The 17,012-nt window shown below is 42.5% G+C and overlaps 1 protein-coding gene and 2 pseudogenes across 3 annotated transcripts in view; all 3 read right to left on the reverse strand.

The window, feature by feature from the left end:
* GOLPH3L (golgi phosphoprotein 3 like) overlaps positions 1-17,012 on the reverse strand; it is a 45,887-nt gene that overhangs the window by 16,896 nt on the left and 11,979 nt on the right. For 2 of the 3 annotated variants that reach the window (XM_062192192.1, XM_062192194.1), the window contains 2 exons: positions 4,413-4,544; positions 2,461-2,575 (listed from right to left, as the gene is read on the reverse strand). In XM_062192192.1, the coding sequence (XP_062048176.1) occupies positions 2,461-2,575; positions 4,413-4,544 (247 nt within the window). The remainder of the gene's footprint in view (positions 1-2,460; positions 2,576-4,412; positions 4,545-17,012) is intronic. The other variant, XM_062192193.1, reaches the window with a different exon arrangement.
* On the reverse strand, positions 9,273-10,150 carry LOC133760954 (small ubiquitin-related modifier 2-like; annotated as a pseudogene).
* On the reverse strand, positions 10,480-11,730 carry LOC133760159 (tubulin alpha-1B chain-like; annotated as a pseudogene).

Here is a 17,012-nt window from a genome sequence, read left to right on the forward strand (position 1 = left end):
GAAAAACATCCTGTCTTAATGAATAGAGAGACTTGACACAGTTAGTATATCCAATGTGATCCACAGCCTCAATGTAGTCCCTATCACAATTCCAACAGCCTTTTTCACACGAATGGAAGAGTCAATCCTAAAATTCATATAGAATTGCAGAGAGCTTAGGAGAGCCAAAACAATCTTGAAAAAGAAAAAAGTTGGAAGACTCACATTTCTTGACACAGACTTACTACAAAGGTAGAATAATTAAAATAGTTTGCTACTGGCATTAGAACACACATATTGACCAATGCAATAGAAAAAGAGCCCAGAAACAAACCCTTACCTACATGGTCAGTTGATTTTTGACAAGGTTGCTAACATCATTTGATGATGAAAAGAAAATTCTTTTCAACAAACGATGCTGGAAAACTGGATATCCATATCCAAAAGAATAAAGTTTGACCTTTACCTTGAACCATATATAAGAACTAACTCAGAATATATCAATGACCCAAACTTAAGAATTAAAACTATAAAATTCTTAGAAGAAAACATTGGGGGTCGGTGCTGTGACGTAGGGGTAAAGCCACTGCCTGCAGTGCCGGCATTCCATATGGACGCTGGTTTGAGTCCCAGCTACTCCACTTCTGATCCAGCTCTCTGCCATGGCCTGGGAAAACAGTGGAAGATGGCTCAAGTCCTTGGGCACCTACAACCTGGATGGGAGACCTAGAAGATGCTCCTGGCTCCTGGCTTCAGATTGGCGCAGCTCTGGCCATTGTGGCTATCTGGGGAGTGAACCAGCGGTTGGAAGACCTCTCTGTCTCTGCCTATCCTTCTCTTTCTGTATAACTCTGACTTCCAAATAAATAATCTTTTTTTTTTTTAAAGAAAACATTGGGGAAAATCTTCAAGATGTTGGATATAGCAACAATTTCATGAATATGACATGAAAAGTGCAAGCAACAAAAGAAAAAATAAATTGGACTTTATAAAAATTAAGAACTTTTGTGCCTCAAAGGACAGTATCAAAAGAGTGAAAAGATCATCTACAGAATAAGAAAATATTTGCAAATCATACATCTGATAAGAGATTAATATTCAGAATTTATAAAGGAGTTCTAAAACTAACCATCAAGAAAACACCCCAGTTTAAAAATGGGCAAAGGACTTAGGGCAGGCATTGTGGTATAGTGGGTTAAAACACCACTTGAAATGCCTGCATCCCAATTCGAGTACTAGCTGCTCCACTTCTGGTCCAGCTCCCTCCTAATGCAGCTGGGAAAGCAGTGGCAGATGGTCTAACTGCTAGGGCCCCTGAACCCACATGGGAGACCTGGATGGAGTTTAGGCCCCTGGATTTGGCCTGGCCCAGCCCCAGCCATCCTGACCATTTGAGGAGTAAACCAATGGATAGATCTCTCTCTCTCTGTCTGTAATTCTGCCTTTCAATTAAATAAAGGCTTTTTTTTTTTTTTTTTTAAGTGAGAAAGGGACTTGGGCATTTCTCCAAAAGATATACAAGTGACCAATAAGCACATGAAAAGATACTTGATATCATTAGTCATATAATTAATGTAAATGAAACTCATAATGAGATACCACTGCACATCTACTTGGATAGCTATAATAAAAACAAAAACAAAAAAATTAGGGGCTTGTGTTATGGCATAGCCAGTAAAACTGCAGCCCGCAACATTGGCATCTCATATGGGTGCTGGTTCAAGTTCTGGCTGCCCCACTTCTGATCCAGCTCCTTGCTATTGTGCTGGGAAAGCAGTAGAAGATAACCAAAGTCCTTGGGCCCCTGCCTCCCATGTGGGAGAACTAGATGAAGCTCCTGGCTCCTGGCTTTGGCCTGGCCCAGCCCTGTCTGTTGTGGCCATTTGGGGAGTGAAACAGAATCTAGAAGACTTCGCTCTCTGACTCTGCCTCTCAAATAAATCAATCTTTTAGAAAAAAGTTTCTTGGCCGGTGCTGTGGCTCACTTGGCTAATCCTCCGCCTGTGGCACTGGCACTCTGGGTTCTAGTCCTGGTTGGGGTGCCAATTCTGTCCCAGTTGCTCCTCTTCTAGTCCAGCTCTCTGCTGTAGCCCGGGAAGGCAGTGGAGGATGGCCCAAGTGCTTGGGCCCTGCACCCGCATGGGAGACCAGGAGGAAGCACCTGGCTCCTGGCTTCGGATCAGTGCAGCGCGCTGGCTGTAGCGGCCATTTGGGGGGTGAACTAACGGAAGGAAGACCTTTCACTCTGTCTCTCTCTCACTGTCTAACTCTGCCTGTCAAAAAAAAAGTTTCTTGAGAAGAGAAGATAAGGTGAAGTTTTAGAATACTTTAGGCATTGATTATCCATGTTTTTTCTGTCATTAGTATGCTTAAATAGTGGACTATTTGTATATATATCTATTCCTGTACTTTTCCCCCAATTTTAAGGGTAGGATAAAGATGACAAGTGTGGAATTTGAGCAACATTTTGAGTTATCTTACCAGTGAGCAGCTCTATCCATGTCTGGACAGTTTCTGTGGGCTCAGTCGCTTTGATGTGTTTGAGAGTTTCGTCTAGTAAAACGTCACCTGTTGGGCTGTCTGACTTCAGCAATACCTTCAAGGAAGGAGGAAACAAAGGACTTCACTCACTTCTTCAAGTTACAATCTTTCAATAGGTCATAAAAACGTTTCTGGTAAACTGTTACAGGAAATATAAAGAAGCATAATATACTGTCCTTGTCTTCAGGAAGTTTAAAATCCAGTATGGGGTAGCAGTGAGAAGACAAAAGTAACTTCTGAAGTGGACAGCAGTGACAAACTAGATATAAATGATAATGGAGAAAAGGTTCAATAGTAATTCTTTTCTGAGTTTAGGCAACAAACTTTGAAACCATTAATAAAGGTAAGAGGCAGCAGGCATTTGCCCTAGTGAAGATGCCCAAATCCTACATCAGAGTGCCTGGGTTCAGTTCTGGACTGCAGCTTCCCACTAATGCAGATCCTGGGAGGCAGCAGTGATGGCTCAAGTAATCATGCTCCTGCCACCCACCTGGGAGACCTGGCCTACGTTCCTGGTTCTTAGTGCCTGTCTCCGGCCCAGGCTCAGGCCTGGCCACTGGGGGCATTTTGGGAGTGAACTAGTGGATATGAGCGCTCTCTGTCTCTGTCTCTCAAATGAATAAGGGAAAAAATATAGGCAGACAAATAAGTAGAAAAAGTTAGGAAAGGAAGCCAATTTTGTAGAAAAGTTGGTAAACTGCACTGTAACTGATACTGGTTAGCCACGTTGAAATATCTAGTCATAGTTAGATACATTTCTGGAGGCAGGAAAAGAAGACATGACTAGAAATTCGGGAGTCTATCTCATGAAAGTGATAGATGAAGCTTAAAGGCAAATAACAGCTGCAAAAGGATAGAAATTCAAGCAAAGGTATACAAACTGAGACTTGGATGTTAAGGAATGGAGAAGCAGAGAAAATAGGCCATAGTCAGAGAATATAACAAAGGACAAGAATGGACAGTTTCAAGTAGAGGTGGTCAAAAGTGTCAAATGCCACACAGGTTAAAACAGCAAAGTAAACTGAAGACTGAAAAGCAGCTGGTGATATCAGCAGAGTGTTTAGAGAAGCAGAGAACTCGTAAAGAAGGTGTGAGCAAAAAAACTTTGTAAGAAAATAGATATAGGGGTATAGTATATATGGTGGAGAGGACCTGCAGTAAATGTTAGAGAGAAACTGAACAGCTATCAGAGAATAACCAAGTTTAAGCAAAGACTGACCAGACCCACATGACTCCTTCCACCTATATAATACTCCATTTCATGCTGTTATAGCTATAGGTATAGAAGGAGAAACAATCAACACCATCCCAAATGTGATTTTCCTACATAAAAAAAGAGAGAGCTTCCTATAACTTTTAAGACTAATATTTGAGTTTCTTCTTACTATAGGATAATTAAATCTGTTTAGATAATGGGACTGCTGAGTTAATGGTATTCATCTTGTATTACTATTAAAATCTTTTTATTTTTATTTTTTATTTTTTTGACAGGCAGAGTGGACAGTGAGAGAGAGAGACAGAGAGAAAAGTCTTCCTTTTGCCGTTGGTTCACCCTCCAATGGCCACTGCGGCTGGCGCACTGCGGCCAGCGCACCGCGCTGATCTGATGGCAGGAGCCAGGTGCTTCTCCTGGTCTCCCATGGGGTGCAGGGCCCAAGCACTTGGGCCATCCTCCACTGCACTCCCGGGCCACAGCAGAGAGCTGGCCTGGAAGAGGGGCAACCGGGACAGAATCGGTGCCCTGACCGGGACTAGAACCCAGTGTGCCAGCGCCGCAAGGCGGAGGATTAGCCTATTGAGCCACGGCGCCGGCCTAAAATCTTTTGATTCTTCCCAAATGTACTATTGGTATTTGCCCTTGCACAAGAGGATGCTTACAGAGGATGCTGTACCTTTCTGTCTAGCAGTCGCTTCTTACGCATGGTGGGGGGTTCCAGATAGATCCGACCCCGCATTGCCAGCTCTATCAGGATGCCCCCTCGCAGGCCAGATGATATGCAGTCATTCCAGAAAGATGTGTAACCCTAGGAAAAGGGGAAAACAGACGAGAAAGAATGTCCTAAAAGGGATACAGACTTCTAGCCAGCACCCTAAGAAAAGGCCACTTTGTTATGATTCATTTCACACTACATGAACTCAAAATATAGAATGAGATTATAATGTTTCTTTAACACTCCTAATCTAAACCCTCCAAAGAATGATTTTTTTTAACTTTAATTTCCTGTGGTTTGGCTGATAATCACTGGCATGCCAAATTTTAATTTTTGAGAAGAATCTTGGCTTTTTTGAAATTGTTTTTCACAACACTCTAAATTTGAGTGGGGTACAAATAAACCATATAAAATTGTAAGCTAAAAAGTATAAACCATTTTTTTTTTGACAGGCAGAGTGGACAGTGAGAGAGAGAGAGAGACAGAGAGAAAGGTCTTCCTTTTTGCTGTTGGTTCACCCTCCAATGGCCGCCGCAGCTGGTACTCTGCAGCCAGCACATCGTGCTGATCCGAAGCCAGGAGCCAGGTGCTTCTCCTGGTCTCCCATGTGGGTGCAGGGCCCAAGCACTTGGGCCACCCTCCACTGCACTCCCGGGCCATAGCAGAGAGCTGGCCTGGAAGAGGGGCAACCAGGACAGAATCTGGCGCCCCGGCCGGGATTAGAACCTGGTGTGCCGGCGCCACAGGCGGAGGATTTGCCTGTTGAGCTGCGGCGCCGGCCAGTAGAAACCATTTTTTAAAAAGATTTATTTACTTGAAAGTCAGAGTTAAGAGAGGCAGAGGCAGAGAGAGAGAGAGAGAGAGGTCTTCTATCTGCTGGTTCACTCTCCAAATGGCTGCAACAGCTGGAGCTGAGCCGATCCAAAGCCAGGAGCCAGGAGCTTCTTCTAGGTCTCTTATATGAGTGCAGGGGCCCAAAGACTTGGGTCAACTTCCACTGCTCTCCCAGGCCATAGCAGAGAGCTGGATCAGAAGTGGAACAACCAGGACTCAAACTGGCACCCATAAGGGATGCTGGCCCTGCAGGTGGCGGCTTTACCTGCTACACCACAGCATCAGTCCCAGTATAAACCATTTAAGCTTTTTAATTCCTCCAAGGTATGTATTATTTGCAAGTTCTTTTTATGGGAAGTATTGTAGGAATCCACTTTGCCACTGACTAGTTTAAGTGCCTGGGGTGTGTTACTTAATCTTTCAGAATGCAACATCCTCATCTGTACAATAGTGACAGTAATATCTATTTTCATGAGTTTATTGTGAGGATTAAATGAGATAAAATACACAAGAAAACATTTAGTACAGTGTTTGGAATACAGAATGCACTTAAATGTTGGTTTCCTTTCCATAAGATATGTAAGAAAGAGCTACTTGTCTTAAGGTGCTGAAAAATCTAGCTGGTAAGAACATGTAAACTTGAACAAAATTCTATAACTTAAAATTTAAATAAAAGGTCAAATGAAACAGAAGAGATATGCATAAATGACTTAAAAGTTTGGTTGGGGGTGGGTGCAGGCGCTGTGGCATAGCGGATAAAGCTGCTGTCTGCAGCGCCGGCATCCCATATACGCACAAGTTCGATTCCCAGCTGTTCTACTTCCAATCCAGCTCCCTGCTAATGTGCCTGGGAAAGCAGTGGAAGATGGCCCAAATCCTTGGACCCCTGCATTCATGTGGGAGACCTAGAAGAAGCTCCTGGCTCCTGGCTTCAGATTGGCCCAGCTTCAGTCATTGTGGCCATTTGGGGAGTGAACCAGCCAACGGAAGACCACTCTCTTTCTGTCTCTGCCTCTCTGTAACTCTGACTTTCAAATAAATAAATAAATGTTTACATAAAAAAGTTTGGTTTGAACGATAGTTTTTCAAACCATACATCACTTGAGGGATACAATAGTCAGGAAAGCTTTATGCGCCTTGAGCTAGGGTTTAAAGAATAGGCTGGATTTGGCAGAGGGGAGGGGGGTTTTCAGATGAAGGAAATCATCCAAAAAGTCTACCAGTTCTCCAAAAGGTCATTCTAAGTCAAAGTGTCAAAGAGGGAATTATCAGATATGTTTGCATAGATCTGACTCAAGGTTTTAAAGAGAAATTGTGATATCAAGTTGGTTGGATTCAGGCTGTGAAAAGTATTGATGTTTTGAACTTTTCAACAAAAGTGAAAGGTAATAGTGAATCTGAAGATTTGGAGCAAGGAGTTATGATCAATACAAAGAAGACCCATTAGAATTATCAGAAGAACTGTTCCCTGCTCTTGAGCTATATTGTATTGGCTTTAGTATTCTCTCTCTGAAGAGGAAAGTGGGGTGAGATGTTGGCAGGGAGGTTCTAACACAGTTTTGTATTTTCACAACAACCCTGTAAAGGAGGTTCTAGTACTACGACATGTTAAAGGTGATGAAACTAAGACTTACAGAAGTTATATAGCATATCAGAGGTCACAAAGCTAAATAGTGACAATGAATTTTTTATTTTAAGTTTTTTAAATTCCATTTTTTTCCTATTTATTGGATTGGAAATTATGTACTCTTTTCTTTCAGTTTACCCTTGGAAATGTTAACATAAATGATCATCAGTTGAAAATGAACCCAAAATCTAAATTTTAAAAATATTTTAACCACTGTCCTAGTTGTCCAGTTATCTTTTTTAAAGTCACAAATGACATCATTAATGACCATTATCATTTTAAACCTGCAGTGGTTGTTTTATTCAGATGCTCACCAATTTGTCCACCATTCCTTTCTGGAACTATTTTCTTTCTTTCTTTCTTTCTTTCTTTCTTTCTTTCTTTCTTTCTTTCTTTCTTTCTTTCTTTCTTTCTTTCTTTCTTTGCTTTTTGCTTTTTGCTTTTTTACAGGCAGAGTGGATAGTGAGAGAGAGAGACAGAGAGAAAGGTCTTCCCTTTTGCCGCTGGTTCACCCTCCAATGGCCGCCACGGCCGGCGCACCGCGCTGATCCGAAGCCAGGAGCCAGGTGCTTCTTCTGGTCTCCCATGCGGGTGCAGGGCCCAAGTACCTGGGCCATCCTCCACTGCCTTCCCGGGCCACAGCAGAGAGCTGGCCTGGAAGAGGGGCAACCGGGACAGAATCCGGCACCCCAACCGGGACCAGAACCTGGTGTGCCGGTGCCGCAAGGCGGAGGATCAGCCTGTTAAGCCACAGCGCCGGCCTTTCCTTCTTCTTAAAGCAGAATTTCTTTAAGCAAAAGTAAGTTGGAGGCAAACTATTTTGTTTCTCTGAAATGTTTTTATTTCACCATCATTCTGAAAAGACAGTTTCCCTGGACATAAAATTCTAAGTTACTAGTTTTATCACATTGAAGATTCTAGCTTCTATTGTTACAGTGGAGAAATCTATCATTCTTATTGACTGTAGGTGAATTTTTTTTTCCCCCTCTGGTACAGGGCTGGGTCAACTTTTTTTCTGCCAAGGGCCATTTGGACTTTTATAATAGCATTCACAGGCCATTTAAAATTATCAGCTTAAAAATGAGTCTGCTATAGATTTATGGAATTTCAAGTCCTGCCTGAGGTTGCCCTGGCAGGGCCAGACCAAATGATTCTGTGGGTCTGGTAGCCTGATGTTTCCCACTGATGCTCAGATCTTCTCTCTTGGTGTTTTGCAGCTCAGCTACAGTGTGACAGTGTGTGAACTTATTGATCTTGTTTAGTATATGTTGTGCTTCCTGTATATGCAGGTTCATTTTTTAGTTGGCTGTCATCTATTTTTTTTTCTATTTTTTTTTTTGTTAATAGCAACTTTTATTGTTCACTGGTGCAAAAAAAATTAGAAAAAATGCCATTTTTTTCTATTTATTTATTTATTTTTTGACAGGCAGAGTTAGACAGTGAGAGAGAGACAGAGTGAAAGGTCTTCCTTCTGTTGGTTCACCCCCCAAATGGCTGTTACAGCCAGCATGCTGTGCCGATCCAAAGCCAGGAGCCAGGTGCTTCCTCCTGGTCTCCCATGCGGGTGCAGGGGCCCAAGCACTTGGGCCATCCTTCACTCCCCTCCCGGGCCACAGCAGAGAGCTGGACTGGAAGAGGAGCAACTGGGACAGAATCTGGTGACCTGACCAGGACTAGAACCCTGGGTGCTGGCACTGCAGGTGGAAGATTAGTCTAGTGAGCCGCAGCACTGGCTTTTTTTTTTTTTTTTTTTTTTTTTTCATTTTAAACAAGACGCTTGACTTGAAGGGAAAACTATCTAGGATTCAATTTTTTTAAAGAGTAATTTACCCTACTTAAAGACAGATTGCTTTACATATAACAGCTATGTACAAAGAAGCTATAAAATTGTCCTTGGTTTTACAATGATAAATGAAAAACATTAAAATTCTCCAATCAAACAAGGTAGGCAAGGATTTTTATGTGGTTGGATTTTTTGGTTAAAACAGTGAAAGCAAAATAACTTACTGGAATATAAAGATAAGAGCCAAATGAGCATGCCATTACTAGAGAAAGGGGATATTTTCACAGAACCAGTATTTTTCCCCATTCCATCTCCATTTGATGTCAATCAAAACATACCCTTGGCCATTCAGTTAAAAAAAAAAAAAGGAGAGAGAAAGAAAAGAAAAAATGCAATATGCTTGTGCACATACACCAGTTACTTTATGTACAATAAAGGAATGGGGAAGGGGAAATGAAAGAATAGAGAAAACTGTGCTGCAGTGGTCAGGATGTGATGGAACCCAATCGCAGTTTTCTAGCTGAGAGTGTGTTCTTGGTCTGTAAGGACAGAGTTCTGGTGTAAAGCAGCGGGTTCCCTTTTCAGTAGACACTGCCCGTCTGCTGCTGGAGCACATCAATCATATCTTTGTCCTCCATGTCCAACTGTGCAGGTGTGTCTGATTCATTGATTGGCTGCCCGTCAAATCAGAATCCGATCTGTCTCATTGACAAACCCTGTCGCTTATAGCAGGCTTTCATTAGTTTACTAAGTGGTATATGCCTCTTAATCTTTTTTTTTTTTTAAGATTTATTTTATTTATTTGATAGAGTTACAGAGAGAGGTAGAGACAGAGAGAGAGGTCTTCTATCTGCTGGTTCACTCCCCAGATGGCCGCAACGGCCAGAGCTGCGCCAATCTGAAGCCAGGAGCCAGGAGCTTCTTCCCATCTCCTACATGGGTGCAGGGGTCCAAGGACTTGGGCCATTTTCTGCTGCTTTCCCAGGCTATAGCAGAGAGCTGGATCAGAAGAGGAGCAGCCAGGACTAGAACGGCACCCATGTGGGATACCGGCGCTTCAGGCCAGGGTTTTAACCCACTGCACCACAACGCCGGCCCCTGCCTCTTAAACTACACCACAGAATCATCCTGCCCCACCACCTTCTAATTAATATGACTGTTGTTCTCAGTGTTGACTCCTTCCTTGGGCTTTTCGTGGGCTATGGTGAGCACCGGAGTCTCCTCAGTTGCTGCTTCACAAAACGTACCAGGTTGTACTGAACAAGCATTGAAGCCGTATTTTCTTTTTCTTCCTGAGATTTCAGTCTTTCCTATTTTTACTCTCATCTCTTTTAGTCTTTTTATGTTTTTCATTTGCTTGCTCTCTGTATTGTTTTCTGGAGAGTAATTTCATGTCTGGCTTCCAGTTTACTAATTCTTTCTTCATCTGTATCTAACATGTTAAACTAATTCTGTGATTTTGATTTCAACAATTCTTCATTTGTAAAAGTTCCACTGAGTGTTTTTTTTTTTTTTACATTATCCTGGGTATTAGTGAGAATTTCTTTTTGCTATCCATTTTATGAATTCCTTTAAGAATGTCATAAATATTTTATCTGATTATTTTCATATTTGATAATACCTGAGGACCTATTAGATTTTTTCTTAAAGCCTTTACTTTTAGACATGATGGAAAAATCTTAGAGGTACACATGGAAAAGACAGACATGCTCACAGCTGAGGGAAGACAATGTAACCAGAAATATTAGGCTGTCAGCTAAAATTAGGCTGAACGTAATGAAAAATTAATACTCTTCTTCTTCCTCATCCTCTCTCTCAACAGAATCCATACCAACTTCCTCATAATCCCTTCTAGGGCAGTCATGTCCTTATGAGTCTCAGAAAACTCTCCTTCGCCCATTCTCTCACCCACATACCAGTGAACAAAGGCACCTTTGGCATATATCAGGTCAAATCTGTAGTCCAGTTGAGCTCAGGCCTCAGCAATGGTGTTGCTGAGCATACACAGAGCTCACTGGAACCTGGCAAGGTCTCCACCAGGTACATCAGGAAGCCGATAATCAATGCCAACCGTGAAGCCAGTGTGCCATCAATATATAAACTGGATGCTGCACTTGGTCTTGATGGTGGCAAGGGCAGCATTGACATCTTTGGGAACCATGGCACCATGGTAAAACAGGCAGCAAGCTATGTATTGACCATGATGAGAGTCATAATTCACCATCTGGTTTGCTGGCTCAAAGCAAGCACTGGTTGGTGATTTCTGCTACAGAAAGCTGTTCACGGTAGGCTTTCTCAGTAGAGATGATGGGGGCATATGTGGCCAGAGGTAAGTGGATGTGGGAAAAGGGCACTGGGGTTGGTCTGGAATTGTCAGATCAACATTCAGGGGTCTGTCAAATCGGAGGGAAGCAGTGATGGAGGACACAATTTGGGTAATAAGGTGGTTCAGTTAGTGTAGGTGGTGCTCCATATGGAGCTTTCTGACAGATACCATAGATGGCCTCAATGCCTACCATGAAGGCACAGTTAGAGTGTGTGCTTCAGAGAGGTGTAGGTGATGAGGAGGGAGTTGCAAGGCTCCACCACAGCTGGGGAAACCTGCAGGGCTGGGTAGGGAGAATGTCAGCTTGGAATTCTTGCTGTAATCAGTAGACTGATGCTCCATCAGAAGGTAAGAGAACCCAGAACCAGTCCCCCAACCAAATCTGTGGAAAACCAAGAAGCCCTGCAGGCCTATGCACTGGTCAGCCAGTTAATGAATTTGGTCCAAGATGAGGTCAATGATCTTCCTGCCAATGGCATAGTACCCACAGGCACAGTTATTGGCAGCATCTTCCTTGCCTGTGATGAGCTGCTCCAGGTGGAAGAGGTGGCTGTAGGTGCCAGTGCAAACTTCATCAATGACTGTGGATTCCAGTTCTACAGACTACCTTGGGCAGATGCTTGCCAGTGCTGCTCTCACTGAAGAAGGTGTTGAAGGAGTCATTTCCACCTACCATAGTCTTGTCACTTGGCATCTGGCTGTCCAGCTGGATGCTGTGTTCTGGGCAGTAGAGCTCCCAGCAGGCATTGCTGACCTGGACACCAGCCTGGCCAATGTGGCTGGAGATGCACTCATGCCTGGTGGCTATGGGTGAGCAGTCAAAGGCAAAGTCCATAAGAGCAGAGAGCAGATCCTGGTTACCGTCCACCCCCAACAAGCTGAGCTGAGGTAAGTAATACACTATTATTTGTTATTTTTGCTGATTCTTTCTCAAGATTGTTCCTTTGTATGATAGTCTTTAATTAAGGGATTCATATTTAATTTTTTGTGAATCTGAGATTTTGCCAACTAAACTGAGGCTCTCTTCCAGAGGAAGATCTGCATTTACTTCTACTGAGAGTCAAGTGTAGGGGGGAATGAGAAATGCCACACAACTAGGAATACATTTCAAGCTAGTTTCCTCACTTTACCTCAAACCCAGGGGTCATTCCTGACCATCCAATTTTTGAATATCAGGACTGATTTGGTAATTTGTCCTGGGGTAATCTGTTTTTTATGTTGGCTTATTGTTCATCCTTGTATTATTTTTTTTTTTTTTTGGGACAGGAAGAATTAGAAAGGTCTTCCTTTTCCGTTGGTTCACCCCCCAAAAGGCTGCTACGGCCGGCACGCTGTGCCGATCCAAAGCCAGGAGCCAGGTGCTTCCTCCTGGTCTCCCATGTGGGTGCAGGGCCCAATCACTTGGGCCATCCTTTACTGCCTTCCCGGGCCACAGCAGAGAGCTGGACTGGAAGAGGAGCAACCGGGCAGAATCTGGGACAGAATCCAGCGCCCCAACCGGGACTAGAATCCTGGGTGCTGGCGCCGCAGGCAGAGGATCATCCTTGTATTTTAATTTTAGTGTTTGGGGGCTCTTGGAGATTACTTCTACCTTCCAAGGTTTCATAATACCTTAAAAATTAAGCTTATTCAGAACTTAAAATCTGATCACCAGGGCAGGTGTTTATCCCAGTGGTTAAGATACCCATATTGGAGCACCTAGATTCAGTGCCTGGCTCTGGGGTCACTCCTGCTCCCTGCTAATGCAGACCTTTGGAACCAGCAGTGAGGGCTCAAGTGATTGGGTCCTGGTCATCCATATTGGTGAACTGGATTGAGTTCCCATCTCCTGGCTCCAGCCTGGCCCAGTCCTGGAACCAGTGGATGGGATCACTATATCTGCCTTACTCTTTCAAATAAACTTTAGAAAGTTTTTTAAAAAGTCTGATCACCACAGTACCAGAAGCAAAGGTCTTCCAATTCCATTTTTCTCCCGTTAGCCAGAATGATCTTTAAACTCAAGTGTAATTATATAACTCCCTTCCCTTATGCTTAAAAATCTTTCAAATACTCCTCTCAGCCTTCAAGATTGAATCTAGGGGTCGGCACAGTGACATAGCAGGTTAACGCCCTGGTCTGAAGAGCGGGCATCTCATGTAGGTGCCGGTTCAAGACCGAGCTACTCCACTTCCGATCCAGCTCTCTGCTATGGCCTGGGAAAGCAGTGGTAAATAGCCCAAGTCTTTGGGCCCCTGCACCCACGTGGGAGACCCAGAAGAAGCTCCTGGCTCCTGGCTTCGGATTGGCGCAGCTCTGGCCATTGTGGCCAATTGGGGAGTGAACCGTAGGATGGAAGACCTCTCTCTCTCTGCCTCTCCTCTCTGTGTAACTCTTTCAAATAAATAAATAAATCTTAAAAAAAAAAAAAAAGAAAAAAGATTGAGTCTAAATATCTTTGTATAGTGCCCAAATCAAGAAGCTGCTTACTGGTCTCCCGTCTCGCCTCTTTCCCCTAGAACCCTTTCTCTGGCTATCCTAAACTATTTTAAGTGCCTTCAATGCATCATTTCTGCCTATTGGCCTCTGCACACATTGTTTTCTTTGTCTGGAAGAACAAATACTTTTCCTTCCCCAACTCCTTGTGATTAAGGATGGAGTACAAGGGTCACATCTTCCATATAACTTTCTCTAATATTATTTTGCCTTACACTCCACCGTCTGGGTTACGTTCCTCACCTGGGTGTGCCTATATACTCTTCTCTTATATCTTCTAGAATATTACATTGCAATCAACTGTCCTCACTAATTATACATTTCTTTAGAAGAGAATATCCCCTATGAAGTATACATATACGATTGAAAGTAAATATACATTAAGTTGGCAAAAGTTCAGGCCAAGCCATAAAGACCCCTTAGACAGCTCCAAATTTCCGGAAGCGCTTCTGATCTGCAGCCCAACACCAAGATTGGTCTCCTCCCTGCCTGTCTCCAAGAATCATATTTGAGATTCTTATTTAAGAAGGGAATAGGCTACATTTTTAGATTAATATTTAATTTTATAAAATCAAACTGCCCAATTAAGGTTAAACTATAACTTACTTCAGAACATGTAACTTATTTAGACATAATTTACATATAAGTCAAGGGATTATAAAGTTCAACAGGTGTGCAAACATTTCAGCTAGTATTAAAGTAATTGGAGGAAAGTTTTCCTTGTGTTTTTTTGTTGATTTCTTCCTATATAACTTCTTTTTCAGTGACAGTGGTATCAAATCATCAACAGAGCTATAAATGAGAAGCACTTTATATAAAGAAACCATGGAGGGGCTAGAGCTGTAGCATAGCAGGTAAAGCTGCCACCTGAGGTGCCAGCATCCCATATGGGTGCCAGTTTGAGTCCTGGCTGCTCCACTCCTGATCCAGCTCTCTGCTATGGCCTGGACCATTGGAAGACGCCCAAGTACTTGGGTCCCTGTACCTGCATGGGAGACCTGGAAGAAGCTCCTGGCTCCTGGCTTTGGATCAGCCCAGCTCTGGCCAGTGCGGCCATTTGGGTAGTGAACCAGCAAATGGAAGACCATTCTCTCCCTCTGCCTCTGCCTCTCTGTAACTCTACCTTTCAAATAAATAATAAAATAAATCTTTAAAAAAAATTCATAGAGACCAGGATATAGAAACTGTAGTTATGAATTTCATCCTTGCCCATCATAGCATCTCAAAACACATAAAACTCTCCAAATGAGTTTTTAAGCTTCATTTTATTTAGTAATATGCAATAATAGAAAAATATCAGAGTATACATGTACAGTTTTTAGAAAATAATTATAAAACAAATAACTGCATAACCACAAGAAAAAGACTAGATTTAGAAAAGGAAAATCACTGAGAAAGGAGGTGACAGTACATGTGCCCTGTGTCCTAGTACACAAACGACTGAGAGAGACCATGATATCATCTGTGGCAATACTTAGAATAGAACAAACTCATGACACCATTCCAGGTGTAGAACAACCTGGAGGTAGGGGAAGATATAGTTATTTTACATTTCTAAGGTCCTTAGTGAACTCTCAAAGCATCTATAATAAGGATTAAGAGACAATACTTTGATGTACATGAGCATGAAGATGTAACCGTTCACTCACTCAATTTCATTATTAAGAACTACATATGCAAGGAAAAAGAGAAGAAAATTTGAGAACAAATTAAAAACAGATGGAACTGCACACTGTCTCATGACCAGCAGAGAATCTTGGAGGATTGGGAGAAGGGTATTTTTTGGATAGCAGATTTTGTTTTGTCCTGACTATAAAAATATGTGATTATAAAAAAGAAAAAACAGATGATTACTCCTTCCAGATGACCACTATTATAGCCTAGTGAATGTTTTTGTAGATTTTTATATACATGTTCTATAACATATTAACATTATTTATAGAAAGAGATTACTCTGATAGGATCGCATTGTGGCATAGTGAATTAATCCACCCTGTGTGACACTGGCATCCTATTTTTGAGCACTGCTTTGAATCCTGGCTGCTCTGCTTCCAAGCTAACTCCAGGCTAATATACCTGGGAAGGCAGCAGATGGTGGCCCAAGTACTTGACACCTCTGCCACCCATGTGGGAGACCTGGATGGAGTTCTGAACTCCTAGCTTTGACCTGGATAAGCCCTCGCTGTTGAGGCCCCTTGGGAATAGCTCTTTCTCTCTATATCTCTCTGTCTCTGTCACTCTGCCTTTTTTTTTTTTTTTTTTTTTTTAGACAGGCAGAGTTAGACAGTGAGAGAGAGACAGAGAGAAAGGTCTTCCTTTTCCATTGGTTCACCCCCGAAGTGGCCGCTACGGCCGGCACGTTGCGGCTGACACACTGCACTGATCCGAAGCCAGGAGCCAGGTGCTTCTTCCTGGTCTCCCATGCGGGTGCAGGGCCCAAGCACTTGGGCCATCCTCCACCGCACTCCCAGGCCACAGCAGAGAGCTGGACTGGAAAAGGAGCAACCAGGACAGAATCCGGCGACCCAACAGGGACTAGAACCCGGGTGCCAGCACCGCAGGTAGAGGATTAGCCTAGTGAACCACGTGCTGGCCAGTCACTCTGCCTTTCAAAGTGATACTATAAAAATATTCATTTGTGTATGTATTTCTGTGGAATAAATTCCTAAAAGAAAATCTGAGATGAAACACTATACATTTAAACATTTTTAAATTAATGATGTCATTTTGCTCTTGTAAAAGGTTGGGCAATGGGAGCTCAATAAATTCACACAGTCAACATTTTATGCCAAATTTCCAGTCAATACTTTATGCTGAATTTCTGTTTACTCAAGTATTCAAAGTACCCTTCCTTATTCAAGCTTCCTTGAAGACACACCTTAAGACAACTATGAAGGTTAAAGGTCTTAAAGTTGCCTGTTCGAAGAAAAAAAGAAGAACAAAAACAAAGAAACTTTAAAGCATCATTAGAAACTATGCATAAAGGAGTTTAAAAATATTTAACATTAGAAAATGTTTATGATAAAGTTGAATGAAAAAAGCCAGGTACAAAATCGTGTATTCAAAATTATCACAATTAGGTGCAGGTGGTTGACACAGTACTTAAAATGCCACTTGAGAAGCCAGCATTCCATACTGGAGTACCTGGGTTTGAGTCCTGGCTTAGCTCCTGATTCCAGTTTCCTGCTAATGCACACCATGTGAAGCATCTGGAGATGACTCAAGTAGTTGGGTCCCTGCTACCCATGTGGGGAAACCAAACTTGAGTTCCAGGCTCCTGACTTTGGCCTAGCCTAGAATCCCTATCCCTTCCTCCATTCTCACAATTCACTACTGTAGGCATTTGGGGAGTGAACCAGCAGATGGAAGATATTTATATGTTTGTTTCTCTCTGCCTTTCAAATAGATAAAAATGAATAATTTTTTAAAAACAAACCCGAATTATCACAATTATATAAAATAAAGTCTTTTATTTTTTATTTATTTGAAAGGCAGATTTACAGAAAGAGAAAGGAAGGG

This window comes from Lepus europaeus, chromosome 5 (genome assembly GCF_033115175.1).
Source record: "Lepus europaeus isolate LE1 chromosome 5, mLepTim1.pri, whole genome shotgun sequence".
Taxonomy (NCBI): domain Eukaryota; kingdom Metazoa; phylum Chordata; class Mammalia; order Lagomorpha; family Leporidae; genus Lepus; species Lepus europaeus.